Raw genomic sequence first — 20,937 nt, 5'->3', positions numbered from 1 at the left:
ATATTTGATGGAAAGTTGTAACGATTGCAATATACTTGCAGCAATAATTTTCCTATGGTAATAACAGTAAATATTGCAATTGCTATATTGTCATTTTTATTATGGATCATAAAACTTTAGAGAACATTGTTAAAAGTAATTAATGGAGTAAATAACATTATTATTTATAATCGCTCGCGATTTTTTTAATAACAGTTAAATTGAAAATATATTTTTTCCTAAAAATTTACTAAAATGTATTATTTTATAATATAAATTTTGCAACTTTCCTATCATTAGCATATTTTATTTTATATTTCTACATTTAACCCATTTCTTAGTTTCGTCTATCATACATTAATAAATATCCCCAATCTAATGATTATTACAACAGTCTGTTAAATAAAATAAAACAAACAAGTTATTATAAATGATAGGTATTTGTCGGTAAATCAGTAAACAGCATCTTGAATGCATCTTCGGTCTGAATATGTTACATGAGCACGGTACATATGTGCTTATGATTAGAGCTACTTAGCTTTAATTAGTCCCTAATTCGATAGTGCACGCGGCATTATCCATCGTCTGTTTGCTCTGCCGACAACATCTATCTCAATTCCATCTCTAAGCCGGTGCACCAAGATGCCTAAACTAATCGGGTCTTGCTGCTAAATCCCTTTGATGATTTGTAATTAAGGATAATCATCCATGTAAATGAATCCGTCGTTTCCATAATAATTTCTCCTACTGTTTTCTAACTAGCTTAAATTAAGTACGTTTACAAACATTACCTCTGTGTACCATTCTTGATATGTAGATCGTTAATTAATTATTTGATATTCAAATTAATATCGTGTAATATGGAGTATTTTAAGTGATAAACAATACTTCATTAAATTTTCCAATATTTTGGGTGGTCACCAGTGAACAGCATTACAGATTTAATATTTTGGAAAAACTAAAAGAATGTTATATTAATTTTTTCTGAAGAATATGCAACAGTCGATAGTTATAGTGAAATTCACTTATGTTATTAAGAAAATTCCTACATGAAGATTCCTACTTGCGAGTATAGTCAAATGCATCTGTATCTCTAAGCTATCCTGGATTCCAGCTGCGTCGCTTTTATTCGAAATTCATCGGATCTGAAATGCTTTTCGCATGGTACCCCCTCGTCTTACAGATCCCTTAGAAATCTCGTGTGTGCAGGGGCGATTGTATCGAAGCAAGAATGTTTTTCGTTTGATCCGTCAGTGAGCCCGGAAAAATGTTCCATTTCACAAAGAAATCGCGACATACACTCGGGTGTTCGAAAATACCTTCATTTTTCAATAAATTTCTTCACGTAAATGCATTATATGTACAAATATTTCTAATCGTGAGAGTTGTTCGATACAAATAGAAATTTTTGTCATTTCAATGTTAATATTTTATTATATTATAAATTTAATAATTGAGAGCTACAGTAAAAATGTTGTTAAGCTTTAATTACTAATTGTGAGTTAATTGGCACTCTATAATTATAATTATTCAAATAACTCCATTTTCTAACTTATTGCCTTACAAAATTAATGGAATTTCCAATTTTACTTCGAATTTTTATTAACTTTTTTATATTATTCATCAATGCTATTAAATTTTCTTGGAAAAAAAGATATATCAAAGCTCAATTAAAGCAGCTTTCAATTTTCGAAGAAAAGCGCCATCAAAATGTTATGTACTCGAGAAGTAGCTCACGGTAACGAATTATTCCTGGTTTCTTGAAAAGAAGCGGTCTGAGTTGGCGAGTTTCCCGGCAAAAGAATCAAGGGGGCGGATGTGAAGGTGGGGAAAATACGGGGTAAGTTTCCGTGACATGTAAATCACGCTTTACCAAGAGCTTTTGAGTGTAGCGGTAAGGTTCGTTGAAAAGTTAACAGGCCGAGGAATGAGAGGGCTGGTTCTCTCTTTCTCTCGACGCGTCTGACACCTCGTGTACCGCTTTTACTTAATGCTTTCCAGTTCTTCTCGAGAGGTGTTAAGTAACGAGCTTGTTGTATATGAATGCCAGCTGCGAGAAACGAAGGAATTTCAACCGGTGATTTTGTCCGTGAATTCCTCTTTTTTCTTTATTCTCCTTTTTCGTTCAACTTACTTCTTGTTCTAATGAACATCTAGCTTTGAAGAGTGTTTCTTAATTGACCAGCTTCCTTTAGGCCAAAGATCCTGTTCGAAAGTGCAATAAATTCGCATCAACGTAGAATTTTTAAATTTGAAAAGGGTTTGATTTCCATCTATTTTAAACCACGCAAAGATCATAGCGGGTAGCTAACTTGTTAATAAATTTTTGCATGCTCTTAATATAATTTTAATTCCGTAAAATTAGGTTACGCGTACACGGTAATTTGTATAATTAAGTTCGCGTATTTAATTTACACCTACAGGTTTCGTGATTATTCAATTTCTTCATTTTCAACCATTTTGTCTAATAAAGATTGATAGGCTGATTCGATAAATTTTCAAGGAATATACATCGAGATTAAAAATTGAACGAGTCACTTTGCATATTTATTGTCTGTCGTGATTAGGACAAAGGAAGTTTGTATTAGCTATTAAAAAGTCGCGGTACGGTTTCCTATTATCGAAGCAAGTTCGGTTGAGCAAGTGAACTTTAAATGAGAACAAGTTGTTAAATAAAGTGAAATTTATGAAATTCACGGTGCACCTGTTCCACCTTCACATCCTCGCGAAAGTTATTTAATGTAATATGTAATTTTGGAACGTGTAATGTATTCGATGTTAGTCGCTAGTTTTCTGTTGCATTTTAAACGATTTTGTTTGCTTTCGCTGTTTGGTTGTAGACTTTCAGAAAATTGTTTGATTGGAAAAATAGGATGATAAAAAAAATAATTATGTATTTTTTTGTATAATGAAACGATTAGACTATTAACAATTTACTTTCTAGTACAATTTCAGATTTTAGAAATCACATTTTGCAATTATTAGGAAATTTATGAATTCATGAATCTTGTATCACTAGCGTTTAAAATAGAATTTTGGAAATTATTTTATTAAAATTTGATTGATATCAACATTCTGTGAAAGCCAGACGAAGGAAGAAATAAGTTAACAGGAGAAGAGAAGGTTAATTTCACTTTATTCTTCATTTTTCACGTTGATAATGTAATAATAAATACATGTATTGTTAGCACTGCCATTATTGCTGTTCATTATTAGTTGTAGCCACCCAAGAGATGCATCAGAAAGGTTTTTAAAGTGGCGAAAAGGAAGGTTAAAGTAGAAATATCGAGAAAGTCATTCAGCCTTTATTCCCCTCCGTTGATTTTCCTTTTATACAACCTTTTTACAAGTGCTGATTGAAATAACAAGATAAGATTGTATAAATAAGCTCGATCGAAAAGTTGAATGCAATATTTTGCATTAGAATTAGAATAAGAATTAGTATTTTAGTATTTGAATTAAATTAAAAGTAAAAAAATTACAATTATTTCTATACCTTTAATTAACTTTTTAATCATTTATATCCATATATTCTAAGAATTAACCCTCAGATGACAAGGCTTTTCTAATTTTCTAAATTTTATAATATTTCTTTGAACATTATTTTTCCAATATTTGCAAATCTTTCTTTTGGAAATTTTAATATTTACAATTAACTCAGTCATTGTCATTTAAGGGTTATTATAAAATAATAATTAAAATTCTAAAGGAGTTACAAGCAATTTTGCATTTTAAGGATGTTAACTTAATTTGTACGTTTATTTTTTAAACACAACCAGTCGGATTATTCTTTCTTCTTAAAAATACTAAAATACAATTTATTGACATACAAATTTATACCTAAGGATGATTCGTTTATGGGTGTGAACGACCAGACAAACTACGTGTATTCTCAAGCAATAACAGCGCATATGTGTGTTAATTCCCCAAGAATACGCGTCGCCAACCTGGCCTATGAAGTTATTCTTCTCAGCAAATATTTTTGCCATCCTTTGTCCTTCTTGATATTCTTCATCTTCTCAGGATACGTTACTGATAGAAAAAATAAATACAATTAGTCTCGAATGAACATGATTATGAAATACATACCTGGAAGATTCTCTTTTACTTCAGAATGCTTCTCTATTTATTTTATTTTATTAAAAGATATCGTTACAATATTAGTTGCATAACTGTTTCTATTGTCGATCTTTCACTCAATTATAAATGAAATGAAAATAGTATTTCAATTAAAAAAGATAAAATCGAAATGACTGGAATTTAACAGCCCAGATATTTTCCTTATCATTTTGTTTTATCTCGTTTCGAGACGGTTCTCGTAAGTTGGTAAGGTAGCAATCAGAAAATTGGGAAAGCTTTTCATTAAAATAATCAGAACTTTCGATGTCCTGCAGTGTAGTACGTAGTCGAAAGAGCTTCGGTAAGAAACTTCTCAAATCTGATGAAATTTCTCCCAAGCATTACGAGTTTGTTTCGCTGACAATCAATTTCTTGAAACACTTTGAGGATAATTCGTAAAGTAAACTGAACTTCTTCAGTATTCAATTTACCACTTCATTTTATAACCACCAATTCCTAAAAAAATTTTAATTATAAGATATTTATGATTTGCTAATTGAATTGGTTCGATGCTTCGAATTCGAGGTACATACTAAGGCCAAGCGGAACCGAGAGTTAACCCTTTACCAAAGAAATTAATAACATGTTTCTTTCTCAATAAAAATGATTCTTTTGATAAACGATAGGTGAATCAAGCGGATGTTATACAACACGTGAAACGAAAACCACGAAAGTAGCAAGCAAATTTATCCAGCTGATCGACTCGAACAAGCGGATCGTTTTTCAGTTATAAAACGGGTCCGTTGACAACGAAGCGGAACGCTCGCGTTACAACCGAATGCGCGCGATTACAGGACGACCGTGGCACAGTTTACACGTGACACAAACTGATAATAGAACGTTATACAAGTTGCATGGATTCCGGTCGAATCGGTCACGATAACAGGACACGAGAGTCTCCCATCTACCTGTCGAGAGTTAGGTGTCGTTTTACACGCTCAAATGTTTCACGGTGTAATGCTGTTGGGTTACGGTGAAAAATTTCATTCGATACGTAGTCGCGTGCTGGTTAATTTGGAGTATCGCTGGAAAACGAGAAGCAGAGGTAGCGATAACAAAGTGGCTCATTTCCAGGACAACCATTAAATTGTTACACGTTCACTTGATTTAAAAATACTGATAATATCATGGTAGAAATACGTGGTCTTGATACTTTATCTACTGGAAGTCTATCAATAGGCTTTTTGACACTGTTGGCAATTATCATTTATGTAGTTGCAAAAATACAAAATTATCTTCCATCACGTAAGCATAAAATAAGAAATTGAAATATTGATAAATAACATAGGAAATAAATTATTATTCGAAACGATCGAGATTTATGCATTTAAGAGTTTCAGCAGTCTCTAGAGTCCCCGAAACCAGAAACATTCGGTTCGAAGCACTCTACGGTTTCCAACGGAGTGATCTTAAAGGTCCTCGCCCGATTGGATGAAAATAAAAGGTGGACACAACTGCCAATACACTTAAGTTGGCTTCTCTGCTGCTTGCTCGCAGCATCCTTCTAAATAGAGAAGAACAGTACAGAGGTCGTGAACAGGATTCTACGACAATGGAAGAAAAAGGTAGAGAGAGGGGGATAGAAGGGAAATGGAGGAGAAAGAGAGAGGGTTGAAAACAATTCCGTGATAATAAGATAGGAGCCGGTTCGTGCGATGTAAACCAGTGGCTAAAAGACTCGATTCGCGAAGGGTACGAATGGAAAAGGATAAAATGTGTTTTATGGAACGAGCTTGAGTTTCGTGCTTGTTCCTTTCTCTTTGTTTGTTTGCTTGTTTTTAGTAGCACCCTGAGAAAGTGCAAATGGGTTTTGATCTATTGTCAATTTTAGAGAACCTTCGGAGGTAGTTAGTTTCACCAAATAAGAAACTGTTTAGAACAATTTCTATTATGCTAGAGAAAAAGAATAATAAATATTATAAAATAGAGAAAATTAAGGATTTAAACAATACAACATAAGCTGTTTATTTCGTACAAAACATTCATCACAATCATGAATCTTCATCCAATATGCACGAATATAAATTATTTTAAAAAAAATATATCAACAATCTAATAAATAAATATTCATCTATTATATTTTTTTATAATATTATCAATTAATTCAAGTTACAAATAGAATTAATTAAAAAATCCACCACTAAAACGTATTAAAATTAGTAAAACTTTGAATTGTTGTTATTGCAAATCTATTGGTGGCATTGGAAAAATTGAGATGTTGTAGGAATCGGGGATCATTCCCCTATAAAACGCATTTGGATTTATGGCGATACGACTTTCCGTTCCGGAGATATCGTCGTGTAAAGACAATAGTAATTTTCGGCATTTTACTCTCTTGTTTCACTCGCACGCGTTCGCTGACCTACTTTCGCTACCGTGTGCGTGCACTGCTCATTGTCAAACGATGAATCAAGGTCTTTTTACTATTACTACGCGTAGCGTACGCGTTTGCTAGAAAAAAATGTAGGTCACGGTAGTATTTCATTCATGACCTTCATTCTTACCCATTGAACTTTAAAGACTCATATCTCGAGAACGATTAGAGATATCGACATGCAGTAAAGTGCATTGTCAATGACTCGCTCTACTCTATCATTATACCTAATTTACATTATTGTGTTCTGGGTCATTTTGACCCATAACATAAAATTTTCTTACTTACATATGGGTTTGAAAGGTGCATTGTATTTAATATTGACAATATATCTTTTTTACGTATAAATATTGTTTTTGTATCTGGGTCAAGATGACCCCGTATATGCCATATATAGGTCAAAAGCTCTTAATTCTGTTTTAAAACAAAATAATGCACTATTAATATAATATTTAAAATTATCATTATGTTTTTTTAAGTTATTTCAGTATAATTAATTTATGGGAGCAATGGAAAATGTATGAAGAAATTTACATTTTAAAATTATAGAAAGTAATAATTTTAATTAATGTAAGAGTGTGACAATATTTTTACAATATTCCCTTTATTTAAAATCTTTTTTTTCGTGTTAAAAATTGCATTAAATCATGGAAGCGAGTGACTGGGAAAAATCTGACTTCCCAGGAAATGAAAAACCGTTTTTCGGTGATGTAGAAAATAGCATGGTTTCGCGTCGATAGAAAAAGAAGTCAGGACGATATATCTTTACGTCTTGCTTGTAGATTTATTGCGTTCGAGGCACTCGAGAAATTAGGCTGGCTTGATCCGTAGGTCAATCCTCGAATCAGTTCACTTCCTTTGTTTAATTTCCTGTGGCTATAAATTTCATTAGCTATTTTCGATGCAACACGCGCATTACTCGTTACATTGAAAAAATACGTATAAAATATTTCAAACTTAATCTTTCCAAGCAATTTTATGTCTTTTAAACTGACTCTCTATACCTATTTTGTTCCACAAAATTGAATCTTTCACTCAAGTAGAGCTACAAAATGTCACGTTCACAAAGTATTAAGAATATTAAAAGGAATTTACGACAACGTTCTTTGTAATATAATCCTTGCTTTTACAGAAGAACGTAGTAGCTTAAAAAATAAAGATTTTAATCTCTGAGCCTGCTTAATCGGAAACCATTGTTGTATTAAATCTTTCCATTTGCATAAATGTTAATTTGCAGAACATACCTTGATAACCATTACAATATTAGGCAATCACTGTATTAATTATTATTTATAACTTGAATATTGAATTATGTATTAATTATGCATTTAACTGAATTTGAAAGTTAATAATTTGAATTAATTAATAATTTAATAGTTATTATTAATAATTTTTTAATACAGAAAAATATATAAAATTACAAGGAGAATTGATTCTACAAAATATTAAAATAATAATTTTTGACAATTTTGTTACATTGATAATAATTGCGTCGATTCTTCCTTTACAAACAGTCAATCAACATCTTCACCATATTCCTAAACAATTTACTCATCGTCAAATACAGTGTACATACACGTATCTTATACCAACATTGTAATCCTTACCTCCCGCACAGGAACACGCAAAGGAGACGTTTCTGACCGACTGCCCATCCATTGTTCATCGAACCTGCAACCAACAGACGTCTGTTTACACATTGTTTGCGGGTCTCAGTACGTGGAGTAACAATTTATTAACGCCTAGTATATTTCGGAAATTCACGAAGTTATGTCTTAATATCATGCATGTTTTATGAAATTAATGACTCTCGTAATTAATGAGTGTTAATGAATGTTAATATGAAAAATCACAATAAAGTATCCAGTTATAATTTGAAAATTACTAATTTTGTTAGAAACTTTCAGGCATAAAACTCCAAGAGTCATTAATTCCATAAAATAAAATTTTGTTTAAATGTTTGGTTCTTTTTGCTTTACATCAGCATCCTCTCTGTGGAAACCTATGGTGCTGGGCACTGTGCAGCATCGAAGGATGCATTAAAGGAGGACGAGACGAAGAGAAAGAAAGAGAAGGAGAAGGATTAGTATCGACAGGAGTGTAAGGTGGAAGGGCCAGCAAGGAAAGGGGTGGTGTATAGTGGTGGTCGTGTTAAGAGGAGAAGTGCAAAGAGAGGGACGAAGCAGACGAACGGACGGATGGACGGACGGTCTGACGGACGGACGGTGGATCCCCGACAAATGGATTAAGCGCAAATTGCTAAACTCTGTTTAATTTGGCCAAATGAATTTTGTTCCGCCAGCCCCCTTGCCTTTTCCCTTGCCTCGCCCTCTCTTTCACACTCTATCTTTCTCCATTCGAACTATGTGCAACCTCGTCTAGAAGTTTCAGCTTGAAAGCTTGTTTCCTTCCTGGGATACACGCTAGGATTTTCGGAAAAGATGCTGTGTTTTTGTCAATCCTCTTTTCAGAAAACACAGGTTAGTATTTTTCTAAGTGAAAATGGGTGATGTTAATGGATTAAGGGTGTATATTTTGATAGTGGATTTCTGTTTCTTTACGTTATTGAGCCATTTGGAAAATTCAACTATTGTTAGTAGAATTTCAATTTTAAAAAGTGGTAGCGCAGTTTTATATGTTTGATGGTATTTCGTTATTAAAGCAATGGAAACACAAATACACTATTTTTTAATAGATCTATGTGTCTATTTTCACATAGATTAGTTCTTTGGAATATTCTACACCAAAAATGTATTAAGGTACAATTTCGAAAACTCAAGAATTCTTCAGATATTTCAAATTTTTGTATGCAATATTATTTGTCTATTTAAAATATCTATTAATATTCTAATACTTTTCACACAGAATATTCCCGAGAATTCATTTTTATAGAAGATATATACAATTCCATTTGAAAAATTGGAAATAATCATGAAATCTTTGAAATGCCTTCCATTCAACATCATATAATTTTGTCTAATGTCTTTTTCTACCTTCTATCATTTCGAAGTCATAGTTTGGTTCAGTTGCATAGAACATCCTGTACTTTTAATGGATGTCGCTAAGGTAACTTCAGTAATCGGGCTAGGAGCAACATTATCCCATATTCAGAGCGTTCGTTTGTGCTATTGGAAATTAGTAGGTGTCGACCTTCGAAGTACGTGCCTAAATCATGCCGACGGAGATTATGTGTTTCGTTTAGAATATCCTGTCAGGGATTCTAACGGCTTTGTTCGTGGTGTGCTGTCCACGTATAATATATTTGGAAACGAGAGGACTCATTTGTCTGGAGAAAATGTCGATAACGATGTTGTAGGTACAATTAAATTGCAACGTGACTGAATTATTTCGGGAACAAGAAATTTTAGTTCCGAAATTTAATTGTTCTTGTTAGAAATAATTTTTCAATGATACAGTATAATTAATGATTCAAGTGGAAGGGATGAATAGTGAACTTCAATTTTATGCAAATATTTTAATTAGACTCACCTGTACAAAGTTCGAATGCTTTCGTTCAGTTTGAGTAAATGCCCCTGCAAACTGCATAGGCCATAATCCAGAGAAATCCGAATTTGCGCGTGAGCTTACTGCGAAATTCATGTAAATTCCATTATATGTGAAATAAGTTAGAAACTGTGCCGCGTGAATCTTAATTCCGCAATTTCTCGTCACGTAATATCGCAAAACTTCGTTTTCCAATTGTACATTTTGACCGTTTCATTAATTTCCTTTCTAAATACAATGTCGTTCATACATTTTTAGATGTAGAATTATATAATGATCAAATTGTTTGAACTTTTTTCGAACTGATGTCGTGGTATTATCTAATTACATTTTCTAAAGTAAGTATAAGTAGTATGATACTAGATGAAATTGGTTTCGACGATTTGAAAACCCTCTTAAAAAGAATCAAGTTCCCAAATATAAATATCATTAAGTAGATACTTTAGAGGCAGAATATTTTATCTTTAGAACATTTATCTAATTGTGAACTGAAACCTTGTTCGAAGACCACCGTACCAATGAAACTGGACAAACAGGGATTCACCATGACTGCTGAAGGTGGATTCTGGTTCGACGTTCAACCCAGAAAGAAACCAGAGTATGTGATGGTCAATTCAGTGAGCAGCAATGGGGTGGCTTTCTGAAGGAATTTTTTTTTTTTTTTTTAATTATATTTGTGCATATAATTTCTAAGTTATATTTAATCGAATCTCGGACCTGAGTTCAGTCGATTACCAACTTAACTGTACGGATTTTTACACCTGTCGTATTTTAGCGCTGTTGCGACATTCATGAGTTCGCGCGCGCACGGATTGCGAGCTAAATGGTAGACCTTGTATATTCCACCACGTGATCGTCCACTGTCAACGATGCGATACGACCTTCTGAATATTGCTTTAATGAGCGAACCCCACTGTTTCGAATCATCTACACCTATAAAGTTTTGTTTCATCCGCACGCGGTTGTTTTTGCCTGAACAGTTACGTCACGCAAAGATCAGCTCGGATCATTAACCCTTTCGTTGTGGCGCCTCTTGCATACGTTTTTATATTAAATAGGTTAACATATAAAATAATTTTCTTTGGAATCAAAAATTTTTGGGATACATGTTTCTGTTTCCAATTTTCATCTAAAAATTTCTATTCCATGTTTGCTATTTTGAAATATAAATTATTTATTTTAGAAGCCTATTGTGGTCGTATAATGGTGAATGACCATAATTATTCGGAGTAAAAAAAGGGTCAAACTAGCTTTTTTCTGTTTGTTCGAACACGATCCAAGGCAATCCGATAATGCATCATTACTTTGATCTCTGCATCACAGTACTTTAATCTGTTTGTATCTACCGTAACATGCGACTAATTGCTATTTAATGATGGGTACACTGCAGATCTGTTAACGCTTTAATAACCGGCGATAAGTATGGGTCTGTTTAACGCAATCGACAGAGATATCCTAGGCAATGTTTACCATAACATTGTTTTATCTACAGGGTGTTAAAAAACTACCTGAAGAGCTCAACATCGTTGGATAGATAACGGAGAATCGAATCGAAAAGTCCTGTAGTATCTTATCCACGTTTCATTGATGAAAATTGAAAAATTGTCTAATCAGCGCGTAGCTTAAATGACAAGACGCACGGAGTAGGAGAATGCACGAAATCGGAAATAGTTGTAGAAGTCTTTGTTCTTTACAGCGCTGATTACAACGATACTGCAGTTATACCTGTGATACCTTCTTCGACAATTAGAAAAACAACTAATGGCACCTAACACTGTGCCGTCGTTCAAGACATGATATAAGTTTGTGATTTAGAGCCCTCATATACTTAAAACGAGAAACACCGTGAAAACACGGACGCTAAAAGTTAAGAACAGCAAAATGAATTAAAAAGTTTAAATTGTTAATGTATTGTTTAGCTTGGCTTTGCCTTATGAAGGGGCTTTGCATTAGTTTTATTTTTTTTTAACCATGTTATACCAATTCGACACTCTTGAAACTTTTACAGATAATAGTTAAATAGTAAAGGATTATTCTTAATTTTTTCGGTGGGTGTCACTCAAGGGATTGTTTACAAAAACCACCTTCAAAAATTGATTTACTAATTTTCAACCCTTAATCATCGGACAAAAATTTTGAAAAAAAAAATGAAATACAGCTAATCAGTATCTGCTATTTACACTTTAGCGTATTCAAATATCTTGAATAGTTTCCGAGAAAAAAAAACAATAAAATTGTGGGTTGTTACCCTCATATCTTCCTTATCAGAGGGGGTAGGGAGTTGAAATCGCACAGAATTTTTGTTTAGGCAAAACGCATTATGTGGTATAAATATCAACCAAAATTGTTGCTTGGTCCGATTCACTATCTTCTGATAATTTTTCAAATATTTCTTCGAATAATTTAAATGTGCAGTTCCATTCCGCAACGTACTGTATATCTATAGGAATTAAGCACCACAAACAAAATTTACACGCCATTGGGATGGCATCAAAGTTCATACCAACTCGATAAGATTACTTTGAAATGTCACGATTCAATATGAAACGTACAGTATAGATACTATAAACGGTTCTCCCAACACGGAAGTTTCGCTAAAAAGTCGTACGAAGCTGATGCAACGAGCAGTTGCTGTTCGAACAGCGTACTAGAACGGTCAACAGCGTACATAGAAACCTTCTCAGAGTACAATTTCGAACAGACTCTGAAATCCACCCAATTAATACACATATTCTAAGGTGGGCAAGTGTATCAAACAATCAATCGTGCATCGAAGTGTTCAAAATGTGGACAATAATCTTAGCAGTCGTGGCTGTGCTTGTAGTAGTCTACAAGTACATGACCGACTACGATTTTTTTGAAAAACGAGGAATACCTTACGCAAAGCCTTTTCCTTTTCTCGGAAGCATATGGGAGGCAGTGTTGATGCGATGCACGTTCGCAGAAGTGGTCCGCCAATTGTACGAATTGAACCGCGAGGCAAAGTACGTGGGTTTCTTCGACTTTCTCACTCCAGTGGTGACCATCCGCGACCTGGACCTGATCCGATCAGTGACCATCAAGAATTTCGATAACTTCCCCGACCACAGATCCTTTCAGAACGACGAGATCGATCCTCTGTTCAGCAAGAATCTGTTCAACCTCCGTGGAGACAGATGGAGGGAGGTTCGAACGACCCTGAGCCCAGCCTTCACCTCCAGCAAGATGAAAGCTATGTTCATATTGATGAGAGAATGTGCCAAGAAATACGGCGAGAATCTATCCTCCCTGCCGGCTGATCAGAGGATCCTGGAACTGAAAGATGCCTACACCAGGTACACCAATGATGTGATAGCTACCTGTGCGTTTGGAGTGAACGTTGACTCAATGACGGACCGTAAGAATAAATTCTACGTATATGGTCGCGAGGCTACCACCTTTGGAAGACTGCAGTCCCTAAAGTTCTTCCTTATTAGAAGCTTCCCTAAACTGTGTAATTTGCTGAACGTGAAGATAGTGAAGACAGAGATCGCGGAGTTCTTCCAGAATCTGGTATCAGATACCATCAAGGTCAGAGACGAAAGAGGTATCGTTCGTCCGGATATGATCCAGTTGATGATGGAGTCCAGAGGGAAAATGGGTCCTGGTAAGGAATTGACCATCGAGGATATGACTGCTCAGGCGTTCATCTTCTTTTTCGGTGGTTTCGAGAGCACCTCGACCACCATGTGCTTCGCGACCTACGAGGTAGGAGTTAATCCAGATGTCCAAAAGAAACTTCAAGAAGAGATTGATCAAGTATTGGAAGATTGCAATGGAGAGGTTACTTATGAAGCTATCAATAACATGAAGTATTTAGATGCTATCATCAATGAGTCTCTCAGGATGTATCCGGTTATTGTGGCTGTTGATAGAATTTGTATGAAGGACTTTGAACTGCCTCCAGCATTGCCGTCAGTGAAACCTCATGTTGTTAAAAAGGGTGAATATATCTGGATACCTATCTACGGGGTACAGCACGACCCAGATCATTTCCCAGAGCCGGATAAATTCAATCCTGACAGATTCCTCGATGACCCAAAGAAGATTATGAACTCTGGAGCGTTTTTGAGCTTTGGACTTGGGCCCAGAATGTGTATTGGTAACAGGTTCGCTCTGTTGGAGGCCAAAACTTTGCTCTTCCATGTCTTCGCTAATTGTGAACTGAAACCTTGTTCGAAGACCACCATACCAATGAAACTGAGCAAACAGGGATTCGCCATGACTGCTGATGGTGGATTCTGGTTCGACGTTCAGCCCAGAAAGAAACCACAGCACGTGATGGTCAATTCAGTGAGCAGCAATGGAGTGGCTTTCTGAAGGAATTTGTTTTTTTTAATTATATTTGTGCATATATTTTTCAGTGTTTAGTAGCTGTAATATGATTTCGTAAGCAAAAATAATTCTTGTTGTGTTAATTATAATTCTCTGTGCCAGTAGCTTTCGATGACTTCTCTGGAGTGTATTAAGTAGCAAATGGCCTTGTTTTATCGTAGTATACAAATTGAATGATATCCATTGAAGATGAATGAAATTGATAAATCACTGATAAAAAAGACACTCGATAGGGACACGTGTTGTTTTTACACGCTGAATTCTAAATAAAGTTCGTTTAAGTTATATTTGATACCATTGAACATTATGTGTTTTTTTTCTCTTTATGCTCGTTTGACGTACATTAAGAATAAAGATAATAATTGACTATTTACAATTTTAAAAAATATTTGTTTTGCAAGGTAGAAGTAACAAGTCTTCATAAAGTCATTTATGTCTATTTCCTTTCTTAATTTGCTTTATCATAATTTAAATAAAATTTGAATTCCATTATTTAATAAATTGAAAAAATTGTAAATTCCGAGAAAATAGTTTGAAACACTAATAGTTATCAATAATGGTATGCTTATTAATTCTCCATATATAGAGAAGTAGTGTTTACTGTCTTCTGTAAAGCACTTATACGTGATTAGTGATGTGTCGCGGGTTACAGGAAATCTTAATTGCAAATAACACGCAGAATATCAATCACACTGTCTCCATTTCAATGTGAAACTAAGACGCAAAAGATGAATGTGTCATGAAAACAGTATCCAACATATAATCTGCTATACAAACATGACTATTATGTTTCATTATGACGGTTTCACTTCCACTCCTGATTATAATTTTTTTTAACAGACTTCGAAAAAGGAGGAGGTTACTCAATTCGATCAGTATACTGTTTTCTTGTTTTATTTTATAAGACTTATCTAATATGTAGACTAGGAAATCATTAGATTTCATTATTTTAATATTTGATAGGATTTTCTTTTGATTTTATAAAATATTTTTCGATTTATTATATATTTGTTAATATTTTCATATTGACATTACAGTGTTTTTAATAAAAATTATTCTAAGCGCTTGTAATAATTTATTTGTTAAAATTCTTACGGAACAGGTAGTGCAAAAGTAAAAATTCTTTCTTTTATTTTTAATTTTAAATGTTAATAGTTGAAATAATTTTAATTTTTAATAGAACAGTGTAAAAAATGTTATTTTCCTGAAGTCTTTTTTGGACCTCTGGATTCACTCCTACCTCGCAGGTCGCGAAGCACATGGTGGTGAGGTGCTCTCGAAACCACCAAAAAAGAAAATGATTTATTTAATTAAAAGTAGTGCAGATATCTTGAATTATAATATTCGCAGAATTCCATACAAATAGTTAATAAAAACAAAAGGAAAAACAAAGTTGAGGTCAAGATTCTTCTGCAATCAGTTAATTATAACCATATCAATTACGTTCATTTCTGAGAAATCATGTAACTTCACGTGACCTTGTTGTGGCAGCAACAGTGAGTTTGAATTCCCTACAGTGTTACAGCCAATCAATTACAAATATTATAATCTTAATGTACGTCAAAATTGATTTCTTTCATAGAAAGAGATTATTTTATCTTTGTTGATGTAATTTCACAAATATAGAAGTTTACGTTGGGAATGATGACCAATTTCCATAAAGTAATGTTAGTCCTCTTTTCATAATGATAATGACGTTGAAGTGTTATCTATTTACGTCAAATTTCTGATAAGTCACGAATGATTTCTTAAGAGTGGAAAGAGATCAAATACTTTTCGTTCAAAATAATGATTCATTATCAATAATTAGTAAATGATTCATTTCTGTATTTCGTTTAACAATTACGTTCGTGTAAATTTTTACGAGTTATGTTTCAAATAAAAAATGTAGTATAAATATATTTTTTACATCCTCACAGATGCTCAGCCTTCCCATTCTATTTCAACCAATATGTAAGTACTGTTATCTTATTCTACACTATACCGGTAACACAGAGAATAACATTACCACAGTAGAATGTTTTTTGCAAAATTTTAAGTGTTAATTTTCGAGTCACTAGAAATCCTTCTCGCAAACATTGACATTATATAAGATAAAACCACGTGCAAAATTTATGCCAAATCAAATTTAACAGGTTTTCATAAATACAGTCATTTATATTTCTAGAACACGTATGATGGAAAAGACCGTATCATAAAAGACCATCTTTTGCACGCGACTCTCTTTTGTCCCATCCGTGGCAAACGATAGTATTCAATCAAACGCCACATTGTACAATCTGTCAATGAAATAATAATTTTTATCAATGAAACAACAAAATCGAAAGATAAGGATAGATAATATTTACACGATAATCATATTCCAAATTAATCTTAATCTTTATAACACTCCTCTTAAGGCTGGATCAGACACGGCTAGTAATTTAGTCGAGTGGGGAGTAGTTAGTACTTACTACTAAACCGTTTAGCCCATAGAAAAGTGTCCGGACTAGTACAGTTGAGCTTTGGAAATCGAGAGTAGAAGATATATCGCTTGACTAAAGAAATGGGTCCAGACAGGTCTTTTTGGAAGCCTAGTTAGTGGTGGGGGAAGCCAACTCGACCAAAAAAATTCAATGAAACGGATCTACTCGACTAAATCGTTTTACTAAACTAGTCGCCTAAACTGTAGTGTCCATACACTAAACTACTCCCCACTCGACTAAATTACTAGCCGTGTCTGAACCAGCATTTACGCGTGGATGCGCAGTATATTTTACCAACACACTTTCGATAAGGCAGCGCTGTGACACACGAGAATCGCACAGTTGCAACTCAGACCACGCCTCAGGAAGTTGTCTATCCGGTTTACAAACATTCGTAGAGAACATCATAAATTGCAAGTGTATTTTATCTGCGATTACAAACTGAAACTCGATCTTCAGATAACGCATTACATTTTGAGAGAAAAAATTAAGTAAATATCCAAGAATCAACCATGATTTGGACAATAATAGTAGCATCAGTGGTGGTTCTAGCAATATACCACTTCACCTCGAAGAGGTATGCCTATTTTGAAGAAAGAGGGATACCATACTTAAAAGCATTTCCGTTTCTTGGTAGCCTATGGAAAGTGGTGCTGATGCGAGCCTCGTTCGCAGCCACCGTTCAACAAATGTACAATCTGTACTCGGAAGCTAAATACGTAGGCTGCTTCGACTTTCTAACTCCAGTGATATTGCTACGCGATCCAGAATTAATCAAATCCGTAATGATCAAGAATTTCGATCACTTCCCAGAGCACAGGAACCTCAGCGACAATGCGGACGATACTCTGTTCAGCAAAAACCTGTTTTCCCTAAATGGAGAAAGATGGAAGGAAGTTAGGTCGATGTTGAGTCCAGCCTTCACCACCAGCAAGATGAGGTCGATGTTCGTCCTGATGAAAGAGTGTGCTAAGAGATACGGCGAAAATCTAGTTTCCTTGCAAGCTGATCAGACGATCCTGGAGCTAAAGGACACCTTCACCAGGTACACCAATGACGTTATAGCTACCTGTGCCTTTGGCGTGAGCGTGGACTCGATGACATATCGTGAGAATAAATTCTATTTATATGGTCGTGAGGCTTCCACGTTTGGATTGAAACAGTCTCTCAAGTTCTTCTTTATCAGAAGCTTCCCGAGACTCTGTAGGATGTTGAAAATAACGCTACTGAGGAAGGGGGTCTCCGACTTCTTTAAGGACCTGATAGAGTCCACGATTAAGACTAGGGACGAGCAGGGTATCGTTCGTCCGGATATGCTCCAGCTGATGATGGAGTTCAGAGATAAAGGAGATCCTTCCAAGGAATTGACCCTTGACGACATGATTGCCCAGGCGTTTGTTTTCTTCCTAGCAGGCTTCGAGAGCACTGCCACCCTGATGTGCTTCACTACTCATGAAGTTGGAGTGAACGAGGAGGTCCAGAAAAGGTTGCAGGATGAGATTGATCAGGTTTTGACTGATTGCAATGGGAACGTCACTTACGAGGCTATCAATGGGATGAAGTACCTGGATGCTATTGTTAACGAAGGTCTCAGGAAGTACCCAGTTAGTGTTGCTGGTGATAGAGTCTGCAGGAAACCTTTTGAACTACCTCCAACGCTACCAAACAAGAAACCGTATGTTGTGAAGGAGGGGGAAATAGTTTCGATACCTTTTTATGGGATACAACACGACCCTAAGTACTATCCAGAACCGGAGAAGTTTGATCCTGATAGATTCTATGATGATCCAAAGCAGATTTTGAACTCTGGCACGTTTCTGACCTTTGGACTAGGCCCTAGAATGTGTATCGGTAATAGATTCGCTATTTTAGAGACAAAGACTTTGCTGTTTTATGTGTTTGCGAACTGTACCTTGAAACGTTGTTCGAAGACCATCGTACCGATGAAATTGAGCAAACAGGGATTAGCCATGACTCCCGAAGGAGGAGGATATTGGTTCGAAATTCAACCGAGAGCCAAAGGACAATCGCTGATAGCCAATGGTGACAATGATCGTAAATAAGTGCATTGAAGAACCTTTTTTCTTAACGATTTTTGATGCATTTTTTGATACTACATGCAGGATTTAGTTACGCTGGACACTTGGATTTATTTTTATAAAGAGTATATATGCATCATCTAGATCAATAAATTAATGTATTCAAGAGAATAGAAAACAATCAAATGATTTAAATTCCTCTTAATTTCACATGTGTTAAACAGAATTCCCAACATCAGTTTTAAGATATGATTAATTTAGCATGGAATAATTCTACTTTCACCGTTATTAGTAAAATTGTCACAAGAGAATGGAGAGAAAGATAAGATACATATCTTCGGCGGTGGGTTCCTGGCACAGTAATGCACCTGTGTTACGTGTCCATCTCAATTATCATCCGTTGAATGTATCATCCTTCTCTGCATGAGCAGCACGTAGCACGGACTCGTACTATGTACAACAGCCGTATAATATATTCCACTACGTGATGGTTCACTGCCAACGATGCGATACGACCTTCTGAATATTGCTTTAATGAGCGACTCCCACTGATTCGAATCCGCTACGCCTATAAAGTTTTGTCTCATCCGTACGCGGTTGCTTTTGCCTAAACAGTTACGTCATGCAAACATCATCTGGGATACATTAACCCTTTCGTTATGGCGCCTCTTCCATACGTTTTTATATTTAATAGGTTAAGATATAAAATAATTTTCTTTGTAATCAAAAATTTTGGGATACGTGTTTCTGTTTCCAATTTTCATCTAAAAATTTCTATTCCATGTTTGCTATTTTGAAATATAAATTATTTATTTCAGAAGTCTACAGTGATCGTATAATGGTGAATGACCATAATTATTCCGAGTAAGAAAAGGGTCACACCGGTTTTTTTTTTCTGTTTGTTCCAGCACGATCCAGGACAATCCGATAATGCATCATGACTTTGATCTCAACACTATAGTACTTTAATTTGTTTGTATCTACCGTAACATGTGAGTAATTGCTATTTAATGATGGGTACACTGCAGATCTGTTAACGCTTTAATAACCGGCGATAAGTATGGGTCTGTTTGATGCAATCGACAGAGATTTCCTGGGCAATGATTACCATATCTACAGGGTGTTAAAAAATTACCTGAAGAGCTCCACATCGATGGATAGATCACGAAAAATCGAAGCGAAAGGTTCTGTAGTATTTTTCGATGGTATCAGTAGTTTAGCCACGTTTCGTTGTTTGAAAATTGAAAAATTGACCAATCAGCGCACAGCATAAATAACAAGACGCATGGAGTAGGAGAATGCACGGAAGCGGAAATAATTGTAGAAGTCTATGTTCTTTACAGCGTTGATTACAACGATACTGCAGTTATACCTGTGATACCTTCTTCGACTATTAAAAGAACAACTGAGGGCACCTAACACAGTTCCGTTGTTTAAGACATGATATAAGCCTGTGGTTTAGGGTTCTCACATACTTAAAACGAAGACCACCGTGAACACACGGACGTTAAAAGTTAAGAACAAGAAACTTAATTAAAAAGTTTAAATTATTAATGTATTATTTAAACAAATGACTGTTGACTAACATATACTTTAGGGAAAGAAAGTTGAGCGCCTCCAACGTTCAATTTGGTTCATCTCTTTTTAACCATGTTGTACCAATCCGACACTCCTGAAACTTTTACAGATAATAGTTAAATAGTAAAGGACCGGTGGCTGTCACTCAAGGAATTGTTTATAAAAATCACGTTCAAAAATTTATTTATTAACTTTCAACCCTTAATCATCGGATAAAACTTTTGAAGAAAAAAAATGAAATACAGCTAATGAGTACCTGCTATTTGCACTTTACTGTATTCAAATATGTGAAATAGTTTCCGAGAAAAAAAATAGTAAAATTGTGGGTTGTTACCCTCATATCTCTCTTATCAGGGGGGGTAGGCAGTTGAAATTGTACACAATTGTTGTGTAGGCAAAAAGCATTATGTGGTATAAATATTAACCAAAATTGTTGCTAGGGCCGATTCACTATCTTCTAATAATTTTTCAAATATTTCTTCGAATAATATAGGAATTAAGCACCACAAACAAAATTTGTACGCCA

At 34.8% G+C, this 20,937-nt stretch overlaps 2 protein-coding genes across 3 annotated transcripts; both read left to right on the top strand.

Annotated features, from left to right (window-relative positions):
* Positions 1–12,569: 12,569 nt before the first annotated feature.
* Positions 12,570–14,621, top strand: LOC114874332 (cytochrome P450 9e2-like). The gene has a single exon (XM_029183515.2). It carries the CDS (start codon positions 12,761–12,763, stop codon positions 14,312–14,314), a length of 1,554 nt encoding a protein of 517 aa, XP_029039348.2. The 5' UTR covers positions 12,570–12,760; the 3' UTR covers positions 14,315–14,621.
* A 721-nt stretch (positions 14,622–15,342) lies between these two features.
* LOC114874335 (cytochrome P450 9e2-like) lies at positions 15,343–20,916 on the top strand. Of its 2 annotated transcripts, XM_029183518.2 has the most exons (2): positions 15,343–16,282; positions 17,432–20,916. In XM_029183518.2, exon 2 carries the CDS (start codon positions 17,451–17,453, stop codon positions 18,855–18,857), a length of 1,407 nt encoding a protein of 468 aa, XP_029039351.2. In that variant the 5' UTR covers positions 15,343–16,282; positions 17,432–17,450; the 3' UTR covers positions 18,858–20,916. The 2 variants fall into 2 exon arrangements, with proteins under 2 accessions (XP_029039351.2, XP_029039350.2); XM_029183517.2 differs by having other exon boundaries at positions 15,343–20,916.
* Positions 20,917–20,937: the final 21 nt, after the last annotated feature.

This window comes from Osmia bicornis, chromosome 10 (assembly GCF_907164935.1).
Source record: "Osmia bicornis bicornis chromosome 10, iOsmBic2.1, whole genome shotgun sequence".
Taxonomy (NCBI): domain Eukaryota; kingdom Metazoa; phylum Arthropoda; class Insecta; order Hymenoptera; family Megachilidae; genus Osmia; species Osmia bicornis.
This window is presented reverse-complemented; position numbering and strand designations above follow the sequence as displayed.

Excerpts from the sequence above, each read along its gene's own strand:
- LOC114874335 (XM_029183517.2), top strand. The coding sequence starts at position 17,307 with ATGATTTGGACAATAATAGTAGCATCAGTGGTGGTTCTAGCAATATAC.
- LOC114874332 (XM_029183515.2), top strand. The coding sequence starts at position 12,761 with ATGTGGACAATAATCTTAGCAGTCGTGGCTGTGCTTGTAGTAGTCTAC.